The sequence below is a fragment of the Mobula birostris genome, chromosome 8 (genome assembly GCF_030028105.1).
Source record: "Mobula birostris isolate sMobBir1 chromosome 8, sMobBir1.hap1, whole genome shotgun sequence".
NCBI lineage: Eukaryota > Metazoa > Chordata > Chondrichthyes > Myliobatiformes > Myliobatidae > Mobula > Mobula birostris.
In genome coordinates, this window is record NC_092377.1 from 56258836 (window position 1) to 56277715 (window position 18880).

Genomic DNA, 18880 nt, shown 5'->3' on the forward strand with positions numbered 1-18880 from the left:
GTCCCTGGCTATTTTGGATATTACACTTATATTTACAGTTTCAAGAGAAGATTTGTGAATCTTTTGCAATTACTTGGTTTTAGAAACCATAGAAAACTACAGCACAGAAACAGGCCTTTTGGCCCTTCTTGGCTGTGCTTTTTCTGCCTAGTCCCACTGACCTGCACACGGACCATATCCCTCCATACACCTCCCATCCATGTATCTGTCCAATTTATTCTTAAATGTTAAAAAAGAACCCGCATTTACCACCTCGTCTGGCTGCTCATTCCATACTCCCACCACTCTCTGTGTGAAGAAGCCCCCCCCCCCAATGTTCCCTTTAAACTTTTCCCCCCTCACCCTTACATGTCCTCTAGTTTTTTTCTCCCCTTGCCTTAGTGGAAAAAGCCTGCTTGCATTTACTCTATCTATACCCATCAGAATTTTATATACCTCTATCAAATCTCCCCTCATTCTTCTACGCTCCAGGGAGTAAAGTCCTAACCTATTCAACCTTTCTCTGTAACTGAATTTCTCAAGTCCCGGCAACATCCTTGTAAACCTTCTCTGCACTCTTTCAACCTTATTTATATCCTTCCTGTAATTTGGTGACCAAAACTGAGCACAATACTCCAGATTCGGCCTCACCAATGCCTTATACAATCTCATCATAACATACCAGCTCTTATACTGAATACTTTGATTAATAAAGGCCAATGTACCAAAAACTCTCTTTACGACCCTATCTACCTGTGACGCCACTTTTAGGGAATTTTGTATCTGTATTCCCAGATCCCTCTGTTCTACTGCACTCCTCAGTTCCTTACCATTAACCCTGTATGTTCTACCTTAGTTTGTCCTTCCAACGTGCAATATCTCACACTTGTCTGTATTAAACCCCATCTGCCATTTTTCAGCCCATTCTTCTAGCTGGTCCAAGTCCCTCGGCAGGCTCTGAAAACCTTCCTCACTGTCTACTCCACCTCCAATCTTTATATCATCAGCAAATTTGCTGATCCAATTTACCACATTATCATCCAGATCATTGATATAGATGACAAATAACAATGGACCCAGCACTGATCCCTGTGACACACCACTAGTCACAGGCCTCCACTCTGAGAAGCAATTCTCTACTACCACTCTTTAGCTTCTACCATTGAGCCAATGTCTAATCCAATTTCCCACCTCTCCATGTATACCTAGCGACTGAATTTTCCTAACTAACCTCCCATGCGGGACCTTGTCAAAGGCCTTACTGAAGTCCATGTAGACAATATCCACTGCCTTCCCTTCATCCACTTTCCTGGTAACCTTGTCGAAAAACTCCAATAGATTGGTCAAACATGACCTACCACGCACAAAGCCATGTTGACTCTCCCTAATAAGTCCCTGTCTATCCAAATGCTTGTAGATTCTGTCTCTTCGTACTCCCTCCAATAACTTACCTACTACCGACATTAAACTTACCGGCCTATAATTTCCCGGGTTACTTTTCGATCCTTTTTTAAACAACGGAACAACATGAGCCACTCTCCAATCCTCTGGCACCTCACCTGTAGACAGCGACATTTTAAATATTTCTGCCAGGGCCCCTGCAATTTCAACACTGGTCTCCTTCAAGGTCTGAGGGAACACCCTGTCAGGTCCCGGGGATTTATCCACTTTAATTTTCCTCAAGACAGCAAGCATCTCCTCCTTTTCAATCTGTACAGTTTCCATGATCTCACTACTTGTTTCCCTTAATTCCATAGACTTCATGCCAGTTTCCTTAGTAAATACAGATGCAAAAAACCTATTTAAGATCTCCCCCATTTCCTTTGGTTCCGCACATAGCCGACCACTCTGATCTTCAAAAGGACCAATTTTATCCCTTACAATCCTTTTGCTCTTAATATACCTGTAAAAGCTCTTTGGATTATCCTGCACTTTGACTGCCAAGGCAACCTCATGTCTTTTAGCCCTCCTGATTTCTTTCTTAAGTATTTTCTTGCACTTCTTATACTCCTCAAGCACCTTATTTACTCCCTGCATTAATTACTTATAAAATGTGGTGTGTTCTTCATCTAAGTCACAATAATAGAAAATCTGCCTAAGCTAGTAACACACAAGCAAATGTACTTTTCATGCCTTTATTAAACACGTTATTTAATCTTTCACAGTGCAGGCTAGAAAAAGTATGTGAACCCTTGTATTTAATATCTGGTAGAATCTCCTTCAGCAGCAATAACCTCCACCAAACGTTTCCTGTAGCTGCTGATCAGACTTGCACAACGGTGAGGAGGAATTTTAGACCATTCCTCCATACAAAACTGTCTCAGCTCATCAATATTTCTGGGTTACCTTGCATAAACAGCCCTCTTGAGGTCATGCCACAGCTTCTCAATTGGATTAAGATCTGGACTCTTGACTTGGCCATTCCAAAACACGATTTTTTTATTTTAAACCGTTCTGTGTTGATTTATTCTTGTGTTTCAGAACATTGTCTTGTCGCCTCATCAATTTCCTGATACAAATCTGAACTCATTGTATCCTCAACGATTGTAAGCTATCCAGGCCCTGAGACAGCAAAGCAGCCCCAAACCATGATACTCATTCCACAATGCTTCACAGTGGGGAAAAGGTTTCCAAACATAGCAGTGTACACTTCTGCCAAAAAGTTCGACTTGTGTCTCATCTGTCCACAGAGCATTGTCCCAGAAGCATTGCGGAACATCCAGGTGTTCTTTTGCAAACATGAGACGTGCAGCAATGTGTTTTGGAGAGCAGTGGTTTCCTCCGTGGTGTCCTTCCATGAACACCATTCTTGATCAGTGTTTTTCTTATAATAGACACATGAACAGAGCCTTTAGCAAGTTCTAGAGATTTCTGCAGGTCTTTTGCTGTTATCCTTGGGTTCTTTTTCACCACCTTCAGCATTGCACGTTATGCTCTTGGTGTGATTTTTGCTGGATGCCCACTCCTAGGGAGAGTAGCAACAGTACTGAATTCCCTTCATTTCTAGACAATTTCTCTTACTGTGGACTGATGAACACTCAGGTTTTTAGAAATGCTTCTGTAGCTTTTTCCAGCTTCATACATCTCTACAATTCTTCTAAAATCCTCTGAAAATTGTTTTGATCGAGGCATGTTGCACATAGGCAGATCTTTCTCGAAGATCAGGCTCCGTCAGTAATCTGACGTTATATGTCTTTTTTTATATATAGAGCAGGGCACCTCTACAACCCACAACTCCAATCCCATCTCAGTGATTGGAACACCAAATAGCTTTTGCAGAAGGCATTACCCCAGATGTTCACATACTTCTTTGAACCTAGATTGTCACTGTTTAAATAGTGTACTTAGTATTGACAAGAAGAAGCACAATTGTTTGTATGTTATTAGTTCAGGCAGAATATGTTTCTCTTTGTATGTGTGACTTAGATGAAGATCATACCACATTATATGAGTAATGCAGAAAACCAGGTAATTGCAAAGGGTTCACAAGCATTTTCCTACAACTATATTTGGGAAATGTGTACTACAGCAAAGGGAGGTTATTCAGCCAATCACCTTCACCTCAGCTCAAGGCCACTACTCCTATTTACCTTCTGTTTACTTTCCTGTAACCTCTGCAGTTTTTTTTTTATCTTACATGACAATCAGTTATCCATCGAAGGCTATATCGGTATCTGATTTTAAAACTAAGCCCATGAAATTTGAGGTGAACAGGAAGTTAATTGATGCTATGCTGGGTTTTTGTTCCCTCCAGTATATTCTAACAACGATTTGCTTTGGAAGCTGGCAAGAATTTTATTCTATGAAGTATCAACAAAATGTACCCACTGCTGAAATTATATTTTGATCTGTTGTACAAAAAATGGTTTAATTAATTAACATTATTGTTATTTTATTTATTCCTATTTCTGGTAATAGTCTTGGAAGTTCTAATGTACAACATCAGACTGCAGAGGGATTTTGGTCTCATGGATAGTTTCACATATAATTTGTATTTTTCTCCATTTTGGAAAAATTACTTGAAATTTAAATGCTTCGTCTCTGATACCCATCGGGTGAAGATACAGGGGTCTGAAGACCCACACTCAATGTTTTAGGAACAGCATCTTGCCATCCATCAGATTTCTGAATGGTCCACGAAACAATGAGCACTACTTCATCACTGTGCTTTCCCACTGTTATTATTTTATTTATTATTTATAGTAATTTTGATGTCTTGCACTGTACCACTGCCACAAAACAATGAATTTGCTTCCATAAAGATGATTTTAAATGTTCATTCCATATGACTGCAAATAAGTAGTAGACTTTAATATCCATGCTGGAGGTAAGTAAGTCTCTTTGTTTTGAAATGTTACTGATACATTTAAATTACTGCCATTTTAATTTGTTTTCACATTGGATTAATTAATAGGAAATAGATGCAACTTCCACAAAGGATGAAAAATTTTCAACCCACAAATCTATAAGCATTGGTGGACAACAGCCAGTTGCTGTGGGAACCATTCACATCTCCAAATTGACTGATGAACAGCTCATTCAGGAATTTCTGACTGGCTCCTATTGTTTCCATGGGGTAAGATTCCAGCCTTTCCTTGGTATTTTTTGTTTTAAAAAATAAGTTGATAACGAAAATGAAAAATCATGCCGTATTTCCAGAAGCTTAAAATAAACACAGTGCCAGTACAATATAACTGGTCAGGGCAGCAATTGTTTAGGTGGCAGTGGATGATTGAGTTAACATTTCTGGCTAGCATGATCCTGTCAAGTACGATTAAATAAGGAATATGGTGATTGTGCAGGGTATACACATTTTTAATTCTACAAAGAAGTGTCGGAGTCAGAATCAGGTTTGATATTGCCAGCATACTGAATGTTGTGAAATATATAGTTTTGTAGCAGTACAATGTAATACATAATTAAAAAAAACTATATCGTAATAGTAGAAAAGTCTTAGCACATGTAAAAAAAATTCTGTAAAGCAAAGATGCTTTCAAAAATAATGAAACTCAAAGTTTCTAAATATCAAAAAAATGACTATAAAGAGCAGTTAACAGTTTTAAAAAAATCAAATCAATATTTGGTGTGACCACCTTTTGTCTTTAAACTGCATCAATTCTCTTGCGTACATTGTTAAGAAAATTGGTGGTAGGTTGTTCGAAGCATCTTTGAGAACATGCTATAAATCTTCTGCAGAAATTGGATGTTTCGCTTGCTTCTGACTCTCCAGGTAAATCCAGACAGTCTCGATGATGTTGAGATCAGGGCTCTGTGGAACTCATATCATTTGTTGCAGAACTCATTGTTCTTTTTGCTGAAGGTAGTTCTTTATGACCTTGGCCACATGTTTAGGGTCATTGTCCTGCTGTAGAATGAAGATGATGCTGATCAGATGCCTCCTTGGTGATATTGTGTGATGGATGAGAATTTGCTTGTACTTCTCAGCATTGAGGATTCTATTAATTCTGACCAGATCACCAACTCCATTTGCAGAAATGCAGTCCCAGACCTGCAGGAAACCTCCACTGTGCTTCACTGTTGTCAGCAGACGCTCATTCATGTAGTGCTCCCCAGCTTCTTCTGTCTGAACCAAAAATTTTTAATTTTTAACTTGTCAGACCAGAGCATTTGCTGCCATTGTTCAGCACCCAAATCCTTGTTTTCGTGTGTAGGTGAACCTCTTGGCTTTGTTTCCACTTCATCGATATGGCTTTTTGGCAGCAATTCTTCCATGAAGACCACTTCTGACAAGACCTCTGCAGACTGTAGAAGGATGTATTTGGGTTTCAGTGGTTTCTGTGAGTTCAGAGCTGATAGCTTTGCTGGTCGTCTTCCAATTTAGAAGGGATGTCAGTTTGATGTATCTCTCGTCTGCTGCACTCAGTTTCAGTGGCCGACCTCTGCGTTTCTAGTCCTCAACCTTGCACATTTCTTGTACTTCATGAGAAGAATTTGTACAACACATCTTGAAACTCCCATCTGTCGTGAAATTTCTGCTTGGGTGAGACCTTGCTGATGCTGGATGACCACATTGTGTCTTGTTGCCATGCTCACTTATGCCATGGCGAAATAATTGATGATTTGAGGGTTATTCTGCCACATCCTCACTTTAGGTTTGGTTGTCCTTAACCCAGTATGATTCATTTTGAATGTGATTCTGTTTCCGTTAATCAGTTGATTCAGCTCATTATGTCATTGATCATTAGCACCTGTTTGTTATCTTTGTTTAATTGTGCACAGGGCTATATACCTACAAAGCAATCAAGTTTTTATCTGAAGAGTGGTCTATTAATTAATGTTACTTTTTAAATAAAATACGAACACTTAATTTTTTGGAAATCTAAATTTTTTTCTTAGAAAACTGACATGCAGAAGACAAAAAATCTAAAACAAAATTTATATAAAAAATTTCAGGGTGCCTAAGACTTGCACAGTATTGTGTATTAAAAAAATTAATTAAGTACTGTAAAAACAGAACATAAAATAATAAAGTAGCGTATATGCATTTGTTGTCCATTTAGAAATGTGTGGGTATAGAGGAAAAAGCTGAAACACTGTCTCTCTTCAGGCTTACCACCTCAATAGTAGCAATGAGAAGAGGGCATGTCCTGGATGGGGGTGGGGGGAGGGGAGGTCCTTAATGATGGATCATCATCATCATCATCATCATCATCGTGTCATGCCCAGTTTGAGCTTTGACTGCCATGGGCCACACACTCCTGTTTCAGGTCAAGTGGATCAATTTATTGGTATTCGTTTCCAGTTCTCTGGCTGCTGTCTCCATCATCATTTGTCTTTGCCTTCCTCTTGCTTTCTTCCCTTCAGTCTTTCCCATAATTACCGTGCATTCTAACTCCTCTTTCCTAATCACATGTCTAATGAAGTCACGTTGCCTTTTCATGATCTCATACATTATTTTTCTTTTTGTGCTTGCTCTGTTCATGACATCCTCATTAGATATTCATTTTGTCCATGATATTCTTTGCATCCTCAAAAACCACATCTCTGCTGCTTCAATTCGTTTCCTCAGATAACTGTCCAACATTCTGAGCCATATAACATAACTGGATAAAGATAACACTTTAGTACTCTGAGGCGGGTTATCATGCCTAGTGTAGTATTGGTCAGTATTAGGCATCCGTTAGTCTTGTGAGACCATGGATTTGTGCCTTGGAAGGTTTTAAGAGCGCAGGCCTGGGCAAGGTTGTATGGAAGACCGGCAGTTGCCCATGCTGCAAGTCTCCCCTCTCCACACCACCGATGTTGTCCAAGGGAAGGGCTTTAGGACCCATACAGCTTGGCACCGGTATACCCTTAGTATACTCCTGATAATAATGGATGCAGGATGGTACAGCCATAAACCAGAGATCATTCATTTCTTGTTAATTGGGGGAGAGTTCAAGAAGTTTGTACAATCTTTGTCATTATCGCTGACAAGGTTGCCTTTTTGTGAATCATAATAATGCAGAGCAGTGGGTGTGAGTGTCTGCTAAACCAAACCTCACAATCATATGTAGTTCTTATTACCAAAAAACTGATGTTTTGTAAGACTGTATATAAACAAAAAACAGACAGAAAAGTGGCTTCCCATTCCATCCCCAAGGTTTTCTAGCTAGTTGGTAATAACGTAGCATGTGTTGTGTTACTGCTGCCCCACAACTGATGCATTATAGAGGGAAGTCTTGGTTAGGATAAACTAAACATGTCATAAACAGGAGACCATGAAAAATGCGATCAGTATTTCTTAGCAAAAGCTTTGTTCCTTTGCCAGAAGTGTATCTTTAAGCTAAATGATTATCTTGTGATGGGTCTGTATCATAATTTTTTTCCCATTTGGAAAGTCCAATTGCTCTACTATTTTTTGAAAATAGGTGCAGGAGTAGGCCATTCGGCCCTTCGAGCCTGCACCGCCATTTATTATGATCATGGCTGATCATCCAACTCAGAACCCCACCCCAGCCTTCCCTCCATACCCCCTGACCCCTGTAGCCACAAGGGCCATATCTAACTCCCTCTTAAATATAGCCAATGAACTGGCCTCAACCGTTTCCTGTGGCAGAGAATTCCACAGATTCACCACTCTCTGTGTGAAGAAGTTTTTCCTAATCTCGGTCCTAAAAGGCTTCCCCTCTATCCTCAAACTGTGGCCCCTCGTTCTGGACTTCCCCAACATCGGGAACAATCTTCCTGCATCTAGCCTGTCCAATCCCTTTAGGACCTTATATGTTTCAATCAGATCCCCCCTCAATCTTCTAAATTCCAACGAGTACAAGCCCAGTTCATCCAGTCTTTCTTCATATGAAAGTCCTGCCATCCCAGGAATCAATTTGGTGAACCTTCTTTGTACTCCCTCTATGGCAAGGATGTCTTTCCTCAGATTAGGGGACCAAAACTGCACACAATACTCCAGGTGTGGTCTCACCAAGGCCTTGTACAACTGCAGTAGTACCTCCCTGCTCCTGTACTCAAATCCTCTCGCTATAAATGCCAGCATACCATTCGCCTTTTTCACCGCCTGCTGTACCTGCATGCCCACTTTCAATGACTGGTGTATAATGACACCCAGGTCTCATTGCACCTCCCCTTTTCCTAATCGGCCACCATTCAGATAATCTGTTTTCCTATTTTTGCCACCAAAGTGGATAACTTCACATTTATCCACATTAAATTGCATCTGCCATGAATTTGCACACTCACCCAACCTATCCAAGTCACCCTGCATCCTCTTAGCATCCTCACAGCTAACACTGCCACCCAGCTTCGTGTCATCCGCAAACTTGGAGATGCTGCATTTAATTCCCTCATCCAAGTCATTAATATATATTGTAAACAACTGGGGTCCCAGCACTGAGCCTTGCGGTACCCCACTAGTCACCACCTGCCATTCTGAAAAGGTCCCATTTATTCCCACTCTTTGCTTCCTGTCTGCTAACCAACTCTCCACCCACACCAATACCTTACCCGCAATACCGTGTGCTTTAAGTTTGCACACTAATCTCCTGTGTGGGACCTTGTCAAAAGCCTTCTGAAAATCCAAATATACCACATCCACTGGTTCTCTCCTATCCACTCTACTAGTTACATCCTCAAAAAATTCTATGAGATTCGTCAGACATGATTTTCCTTTCACAAATCCATGCTGACTTTGTCCGATCATTTCACCGCTTTCCAAATGTGCTGTTATCACATCCTTGATAACTGACTCCAGCAGTTTCCCCATCACCGACGTTAGGCTAACCGGTCTATAATTCCCCAGTTTCTCTCTCCCTCCTTTTTTAAAAAGTGGAGTTACATTAGCCACCCTCCAGTCCTCAGGAACTAGTCCAGAATCAAAAGGAACACATTATTAAAGGTCGAAATGGACTGAAACTAAAAATAATTGCTTTACTCTTGTATTAACAGGGTGTTGGGTGGTGGAAGTATGAATTCTGCTATGGTAAACATGTGCAGCAGTATCATGAGGTATGTGTCATGGGAATGTACAGTTTCATTTTCAGTGTAAATGCATTTTTAAATTTTTAGCATGCTTTGAAATTACACCAAACAAAAGATCAGATCAAATTAAGTTTAATTATTGTGTTTTCAAACTGAAGTGGAGCCTTATAACTGATTGCTTTTTAGATGTTAAACTTGGTGGTATGTATTGCCTATTTAGCAGTGACAATATTGCCCTCACTTAAATTTTATATAATTGTTTTGAATGTATATCTAGGTTTAAAATAATAAAGTACGCACAAATTGTCATCTTAATAACATTTTAGTACAATTTTAAGATTGTAAAGATTGCACTGTAAAGATTGAAATTGCCCCATGGTTCATTTTCCTGCAATGGAATAACAAAGCCATTCACTCAAAGCATTGCAAGATCAATCTAAGATAATTTTTTCCCATTTAGTTCATGTAATGTATTTTGGTACTTGCATGAAATTGTAACAAAAAATGGTCATATTAGTGCAGAAGAATCACTAATATATTTAAATCAATGTTATGCCAGAAAGTTGAAGTATTAAAGTTCTGGCACAGTGCAAAATGTTCAAAAAATTTGACACTGTCAAAAATGCCATTTTGGACCCCAGTTATGTTACCTGTTGCTCCCTACTGAGGGAAAGTACATTCAAGATTCAAAATGAAGTACACTCTAGGCCATCAATGCGTCTTTACCTTTCTTTTAAAAAACGTACCCTTAACCCCATTATTTATTTTCCATTTCCTCCAGTCTTATCTTTGAAAGAGATTTCAATTTATTGCCCAGTTAGAAGCTGGAACTAGAGTAGATTAAGAAGGATCCACTGAGTATTAATTCTGCCAGAATTCATAAAGTTATATTTTATCAGTTAGAGCTAGATTTAAGTCCAGGCCCCAAAAGTAAAAACAAGTGTCTACCTCACTTTACCATCCAGTTTTTCCCTAATACTGTTGAGCTCCAGCTTGATGAGTATTGCCAAACACTCAGGTATCACTGAATAATTACATTTTGTGTTATCTGAAGGATAAAGGATCTGGAAAAAGCATCATAGTGGTTGGAACCTGGAATAAAGAAGAGCACATTACATGGGCAACAAAATATTCAGCAAGGTCTTATCAGTGGAGAGAAGGAGCACAAAAAGTGAGGTACATATGTTGGTTTGTAATATGTAAAGTCTCTGGGTGGGCTTTCAGCTATTGTACACAATTCTGCATACCACATTTTGGGGGTGAATTATTAGTGGCTGTAGGTAGAGATGCTTCAATCAAGAAAAATAATTCTCTATGTTGGGATAAATTTTGTGCATGCAGGATAGCAGTTAAATTTATGATTTGACACCTACTCTGTTGCAACTTGGTGTACGTAATCTGCATATCAATTGAATATAAATGGGAAATCCTGGAAAAACTCAGCAGGTCAAGTAGCATCAGTGGTGAAAGAAATAGAAGAAGCAGAATTGATGTTTCAGATCAAGAATCTTTCATTAGAAATAGAAAACTTGAGAAGCCAAAGGGGAGAATTGGAGATGGTAGGAAATGTGATGGGATGTAAATCATGTCAGGGAAACAATTATTTAAAAAAATAATCAGAATTTGGAGATAGAACAGAATTTTAAAAAAACAGAATGGTACACACACATTGATGGAATCTGAGAGGAACAGAAAAGGGGCTTATCACTCCTTTGTGAAGTTTCCAGATGAAAGAGGAAGTACTGTTCTTTGCTGATGTTGGAAGAGGCAGAGGTCAGAGCAGTCATGGGACAGAGAACTAATGACAGGAAAGTGGAAGCTTGGGGTCATTCTTAACACTGAATATAATAAGCTAGTATATACTGAAAAGAGGTGTTCTGCAAAGCAATCATCCAATCCATGTTTGATTTCTCCAGGCACTTAAGCTACCTGAAACACTGAAATTCTGCACATCCAGAATTTCCGGTTTTTGTTTGGATTCCCAGCATCTGTGGTGTCTACTCCAATGTAGAATCTTTGCTTTGGGTCTGAAACTGAACTATCCTATTTTTACCATTTTAGTGTGGCATTTTCAGTATTATTGTAGTTGTTGTGCAGGTGATGTTTCCTGTGACCCACTAGGTTCAAGAGAGTACAGTAACTGGGGCTCCAGTGTTAGTGGGAGTGATGTATGAGGAGGAGAGAAAATCTGAGGGTCACATTTGTTAATGAGAGTATGGGTATCAGATGCCAAACCATCAAGATTTTCAAATAATCAGAAAACAGATTATCAGAGTTTTAGCGTAAAAAGATTTTCATGAGATTTTGCCTGGTGGCCACTAATGGAGTAACAACTCTCTGCTGGTGCTCCTAATTTACTTACTTTTGTCTCCAACCTTTTGAAATACTACTGTTAGACGGGTTATTATGTTACTATGACTACCAAAGCAGTTTTGGAAGCTATTCAAAAGCTTACTGAGGAGCTTCAGCAGTTCAGAAAAGAAGCATCGGCTGATTCACAACAAATCAGCACTGAAATTAAAGAAATAAGTACGAAATTAGACGATATTCAAGCAACTCCAACCGAGCTTGATAAGATAAAGGAACATGAAGAGATTATTACTGTACTGGACGAGACAATGGATGATTTGCAAAAGCTGTATGAAAAACAATCCAAGTCCAATGAAATACTGAGAAAGAAGATTATTGATTTGGAAAACGGAAGTAGGAGGAACAATTTACGGATCTTGGGACTTAAAGAGCAAACAGAAGGAGATAATCCTAAAGAAGTCTTTGCAAACCTTTTGATGGAATTATTCCCTGATTTTATACTTTATTGTCGCCAAACAATTGATACTAGAGCGTACAATCATCACATTGATATTTGATTCTGCTCTTCATGCTCCCTGGAGTACAAATCAATAGTAAATATTAAAAATTTAAATTAGAAATCATGAATAGAAAATGAAAAGTAAGGTAGTGCAAAAAAACCGAGAGGCAGGTCCGGATACTTGGAGGGTATGGCCCAGATCTGGGTCAGGATCCGTTCAGCAATCTTATTACAGTTGGAAAGAAGCTGTTCCCAAATCTGGCCATATGAGTTTTCAGGCTCCTGAGCCTTCTCCCTGAGAGAAGAGGAACGAAAAGTGTGTTGGCTGGGTGGGTCGTGTCCTTGATTATCCTGGTAGCACTGCTCCGACAGCGTGTGGTGTAAACTGAGTCCAAGGATGGAAGATTGGTTTGTGTGATGTGCTGGGCTGTGTTCACGATCTTCTGCAGCTTCTTCCGGTCTTGGACAGGACAACTTCCATACCAGGTTGTGATGTACCCCAGAAGAATGCTTTCTCTGCCTTTGATTGATCGTGCTCACAGATCGCCTATCTACAGATCGACTTCAAAATCAAAACCAAGATCAGTCATTATATGTTTCCATGAATTTCAAATAAAGGACCGACTGCCCGTGGAAAAGGTATGATTGACTACCAAGGTCAGAAGATTCGTATCGTTAAAGATTTTTCATCAGAAGTTATGGCGGAATGTGTTAAGTTTTAAAAAGTTATGGCGGAGCTATACAGCCAAAATTTTAAGCCTTCCACTGCGATTCTCAGTCGAGCCGGAAAACAAAGAGAAGGCTTAAAATTTTTAATGACTGTGTGTATATATATCTATACATAGAATAGATTAAAAATCTTGCAAGAACAGAAATACTATATATGAAAAAAATGACTAATTTTTTTTAGTATGAATAATTGCTGTTTCTGTTTGATAAACCTGTCTAAGCTTGTTTTTTTACTGTATATCATTTGGTCTTGGTTAGAACAGTAAATAATCTTGAATTCTTTGGCGTGGTTCCAACAGGCTTTCTAAGGGGATGTTTTCAGTGGGGGTAGATAGCGGTTGTTCTTTGACCGATTTTCTCTTTGGGAGGAGAGAGGGGGATGGGGAGTTTTTTTTTCTTGAAGCTGATTTGGGAACCTAGTCAATTCTGTTGCTTAGCTAATATATCTCAAGGTATATTATTTGGATTTAATATACATTTCTCTGATTGCTTCTTTAACCTTTCCTAAAAAGAGTTTTAAAATGGATCAAAGTATTAATGTACTTAGTTTTAACGTGAAAGGGTTAAATTACCCCGTGAAAAGAAATAAGATTTTTGCCTATATTAAAAAAACTTAAGGCACCAATTGTTTTTCTCCATGTACGTAAGTGTGACAATTCACGCCTTTTTAATCGATGGAGAGAGTCTCACTTCCATTCCTCGTTTCAGGCCAAAACCAGAGGGGTTTCGATTCTTATAGATAATAAAGTTCCCTTTGTTCAACATAAAGTAATTTCTGATACTAATGGGTGTTTTGTTATAGTATCAGGAAAACTAAATAACAAACTAATGGTATTTGCCAATGTGTATGCTCCGAATATAGATGACCCAGGTTTCTTTGAGCTTTTTTCATTTTTGCCAGATCTAAGTCTGTGCTCATTGGTGATGGGTGGAGTCTTTAACTCAGTGGTCTTCAGCCACCGGGCCACGAGGAAACAATATGATCTGGTGATATGAAATGATATAAGTCAGCTGAACCTTGCCTCATTCCCTGTTGAACTTGAAATAACCCACCAAATCAAACCAAATAACACACAAAACGTAAAATAACACTAACATAGAATAAAAGCAGGAATGATATGATAAATACACAGCCTATATAAAGTAGAAATAATATATGTACAGTGTAGTTTCACTTAACAGAATCGGGAAGATTAAGCCAAAATCGATTTGTAGGAAAAAAAAACGGCACGTACACACATGCACACACAGGTGCCCACACAAGGCTTCATGGTCATGGTAGTCTTTCCGGCGTAAACACAAGTGTCCCTTATTTGGGAGTGAGAAAGTCGGCAACCCTACTTGAACCCCCCCATCGGCCCCTCCGCAAGAATATTGTCAATATTAAACCGGTCCGCGGTGCAAAAAAGGTTGGGGACCCCTGCTTTAATTGTTGCTTAGATCCAGCTTTAGATCGTTCATCTTCTAAACTAATGATACCAAATAAATCAGCTGTGTTTATTAAATCTTGTTAATGAAATGTGGTATTGTTGATGCTTGGCGGTTTTTTTTCATCCAGTTTTTTTTATTCATTTTTCTCTCATGTTCGTCATACATATTCCACGATTGATTTTTTTTTATTGATAGCCAAATGATTCCATCAGTTCGATCCTGTGAATAGAAAGAGATTGCTGTCTCAGATCACGCTCCTGTGCTCCTATCTTTAAATCTCCCTGGTCATCTTCAAACAAATAGGTTTTGGCAAATTTAATTTAACTTTGTTATCTGATAAAAAATTTTTAAAGTTTATGGAAAGACAAATTACTTTTTTTTTGAAGCGAATACGTTAGAGGAGACTTCTAGTCTTAGCAGATGGGATGCCTTTAAGGCATATATTAGAGGACAAATTATTTCTTATGCTGCAAGTATTAAGAAAAAAGCTAATAAAGAGAGAAGTGATTTAGCTAATCAGCTGAAACAATTAGACCTTGGCTTGGCTTCAGAACCTGCCTTATATAAAAGATGTGTTGAAGCTAAAACTGAATATAATCTCCTTTTAACCTATCCAATTAAAACACAACTCCTAAAAGATAAATGTCAATTTTATATTTATGGAGATAAAACAAGTAAATCATTGGCTGATCAAATTAAAACCTTTATAGCTAAACGCAGATTAAAGAAATATGCAAAGCTAATGGTGATAGGACAACTTTTAGGGAATTTTATTCTAAACTCTATGGTTCTGACTCTTCTAAGGATAACACTGTAATGAACAATTTTTTTAAACCAACTAAACATTCCTACAGTTTCTGCTGACAACAGAAATTTGTTGGAACAACCTATTTCTTTTGAGGAAATTGTTGAGGTTGTGCGCTCATTACATTTGAGGAAAGCTCCGGGTCCAGATGGATTTTCTGGAGAGTTTTATAAGACCTTTTCCTCACTGCTTATACCTCATTTATGTTCATTTTTTTTTGGATTCATTCAAGTCGGGCAGACTCCCTCAATCTTTTTGTGAGGCTTCCATTTCGCTTATCCTTAATAAGGATCCAACTGAATGCTGCTCTTACAGACCAATTTCTCTACTTAATGTTGTTACTAAGATCCTATCTAAAGTTTTGGCCCATAGGATTGAAAATATTTTACCATCTGTCATTTCCGATAATCAAACTGGATTTATCAAAAATCGATATTCTCACTTAATATTCATCGGTTATTAAATGTTATTTTTTCTCCTTCTAACATGATATCGGAATATGTGGTACCCCTAGATGCTGAGAAAGCTTTCGGCAGAGTTGAATGGAATTATTTATTTAAAACTTTAGAAAAATTCAATTTTGGACCTGTTTTCATTCGATGGATTAAATTACTTTATTTAGCTCCTTCCGCTAGGGTTATCACTAATTCTTGGAATTCCAAACCATTTAAGCTTCAATGTGGCACTAGACAAGGCTGTCCGTTGAGCCCTTTGCTTTTTGATCTGGCCTTAGAACCTTTAGCCGTTGCCTTTTGAGAATCTAATGATATCACCGGTATTTTAAGGAGAGACACTATTCACAAAGTCTCGCTGTACGCTGATGATCTGCTGCTATTTATTTCTAATGTTTGGACTTCGTTACCCCATGCGCTTTCTTTACTCTCCTGTTTTAGCCAGTTCTCATGTTACAAATTAAACCTACATAAAAGTGAACTTTTCCCTTTGAATAATTTGATACTAACAAATTCTAACCTTCCTTTTAAAATTGTAAGAAACCAATTTACCTACTTGGGTGTAACAATGGCTTAAAAACTATAGGGGTCTACTTAAAGAAAATTTTCTTACCCTATTGAATCACATAAAAAGGATACCATCAAATCGGTCGCCTCTTTCGTTATTGCTGATTGGCCGAATTAACTCTATTAAAATCAATATATTACCTAAATTTATATATCTTTTTCAGGCATTGCCTGTTTTTATTCCTAAATGTTTCTTTGATTCTCTTGACTCTATTATATCTTCTAATATATGGAAGAATAAGCGTTCTAGATTAAATAAAATTCATCTTCAGAAAGATAAAAAGAATGGAGGATTAACCTTACCAAACTTTAGATTTTATTATTGGGCAGTTAATATAAGAAATCTTACATTTTGGATTATATTACCTTAATCATGAGGATTGCCCGATTTGAGTTTTTTAGAAGCTAACTCTGTTAATAAATTTTCTATTATTTCTCTTCTTGGATCCTCATTTCCTTTGTCTCTGAGTAAGTTAACTGATAATCTGGTAGTTAAACACGCTATGAGAATTTGGATACAATTCCAAAAATAATTTGGCTTCTTTTGAGTCCCATTTTTTCTAATTTTTTTTTTTAAACCCTCTATGATTGATGTGGCTTTTAAAGAATGGGATAGATTAGGTATTAAATGCTTTCAGGACTTGTTTGTAGAGGGAAGTCTCTTTTCGTTTGAACAACTGTCAACTAAATATAGTTTACCCAAAACTCATTTTTTTCGATACCTAAAAATAAGAGATTTTTTACGGTCTCAAATAAGTACATTTCCTAAAAGTTCTGATAAGAATCTACTAGATGTAATTTTTAATTTGAAATCTTTTTTATAATGGATCTATATCTAATATTTATACTATGCTGTTGGGAATGAGAAGTGTTCCTTTAGATAAAAATCTTTGGGAACAAGATTTACAGACTTCAATTTCTGAGGAAACTTGGAATCAAATTTTTAAATTGGTTAACATTTCATCGTTATGTGCCTGCCACTCCTACAATTTAAAATGGTCCAATGGGCCCATATGGCCAAGGATAAGTTGTCTTGTTTTTATTTAGATACATCTCCATATTGTGATAAATGTAATAATGGAGAAGCTTCACTCATTCATATGTTTTTGACATGTCTGAGTCTTGGAAAATATTGGAAAGAAGTATTTCAAACTTTCTCGATACTTTTCAAAGTAAACTTTAAGCCTAATCCTTTCACCGCTTTATTTGGTATTGTTGGAGGAAAGGGTATTATTTTGGAGTCATCTGACTTGCACATTTTGGCTTTTATGTCTCTTATGGCCAGAAGGATGCTCTTGCTTAAATGGAAAGATGTGGCCCCTCCGATTCACGGTCAATGGTTACGTGATGTGATGTCATGTTTAAATTTAGAAAAATTTCGATGTTCAATCTCTGAATCTAGCCAAGACTTTCAAACATTGTGGGGACCTTTTTTGAATTGTTTTCAGAACCTTTGATATGCTGTTAAAGCACAGGTGATGAGTAATAATTTTTTTTCCTTTACTAATCAGCTTCGGTCTTGGTAGTGGGTTAGATTTTTTTTAGATAATAAAATTACTATATTTCAATGTTATGAATTATTTAATCTGTATGAATATAGGGTAAGGACTCTTTATATGTGATTTAGTGTAATGTATTGATACATTTTTTCTTGTACTCTATTTTTATATGTAAAATTAATAATAAAATATTGGAAAGATGAACCTCAGGACTCGGCGGGGGGGGGAAGGATTTTCATTTAAATCTCAGTTGAACTTTCATGAAGTGGTCTTGTTATGAAGGATGTGCATTCTTATTTAATATTTAAAAATTAATTTTCAAATGTACTTTATGGATAATTTTAATTTTCTTCTTTAGAGTTGTTTCGCATTTTTACGGAAATGGAGATCTTTGTGATTTAACAGGAAAACCACGGCAAGTGGTTGTAAAATTGAAGTAAGTTTAGTACTAATGAAGTCTGTACTATCTTTACTCCTAACAATTCAATAGGTAATCTATATTTTCAAACTTAATTTATGTATGATTTTATAAAAGATTTACGGGCCATAATTATTTTGTAAATGCCAGTCAAAATTTGTTATATACAATGCATATAAATGTACTTTTGTCACAGGTGTAAGGAATCCGAATCCCCACATGCAGTCACAATCTATATGCTTGAGCCACAAACCTGTCAGTACATTCTGGGAGTGAGTAAAAAGTATTTCTTGCTGTATTTTGCATTTATATTTGTTTATTATTCTTAATAAAACAGTGGGATTTATAATTTTTGGCAGAAAATGCCCCTTTATCACGAATGACTTCAGGTGTTCATCCAAATACCTTGCAAATCTCTCATGTCAATGTTAGCCTTGAAGTATGTGTTTTGCTTTTTACCGAGCATGGGATTTTTGATGTAGTCAAACTGAGAAGTAACATGGATGCAAGGTGTACCAAGTTGGAAAGGGACAAATGACATAGCAAGGGTCCTTTCACAGCAAACCTAGACAGCATTGTTACTGCTATTAAAGTGCAATTATTTACCTTGTAAACAATGCTTCTACTACCTTAGGAAGCTTTATGCAGTGAGGTGAGATGTAAGGTACAGCAGTGTCCCAGTTAATTGGTGTTGCAGGTAAGGTATTGGTGTAGGCTGTGGTAACGAACCATGCTAGTTCTAATTGCCTAAATACT

General features: G+C 37.6%; 1 protein-coding gene across 3 annotated transcripts in view; it reads left to right on the forward strand.

The window, feature by feature from the left end:
* erlec1 (endoplasmic reticulum lectin 1) overlaps positions 1 to 18880 on the forward strand; it is a 34581-nt gene that overhangs the window by 15028 nt on the left and 673 nt on the right. For all 3 annotated transcript variants that reach the window (XM_072265202.1, XM_072265200.1, XM_072265201.1), the window contains exons 9-13: positions 4394 to 4555; positions 9382 to 9441; positions 10469 to 10590; positions 18065 to 18142; positions 18321 to 18396. In XM_072265202.1, the coding sequence (XP_072121303.1) occupies positions 4394 to 4555; positions 9382 to 9441; positions 10469 to 10590; positions 18065 to 18142; positions 18321 to 18396 (498 nt within the window). The remainder of the gene's footprint in view (positions 1 to 4393; positions 4556 to 9381; positions 9442 to 10468; positions 10591 to 18064; positions 18143 to 18320; positions 18397 to 18880) is intronic.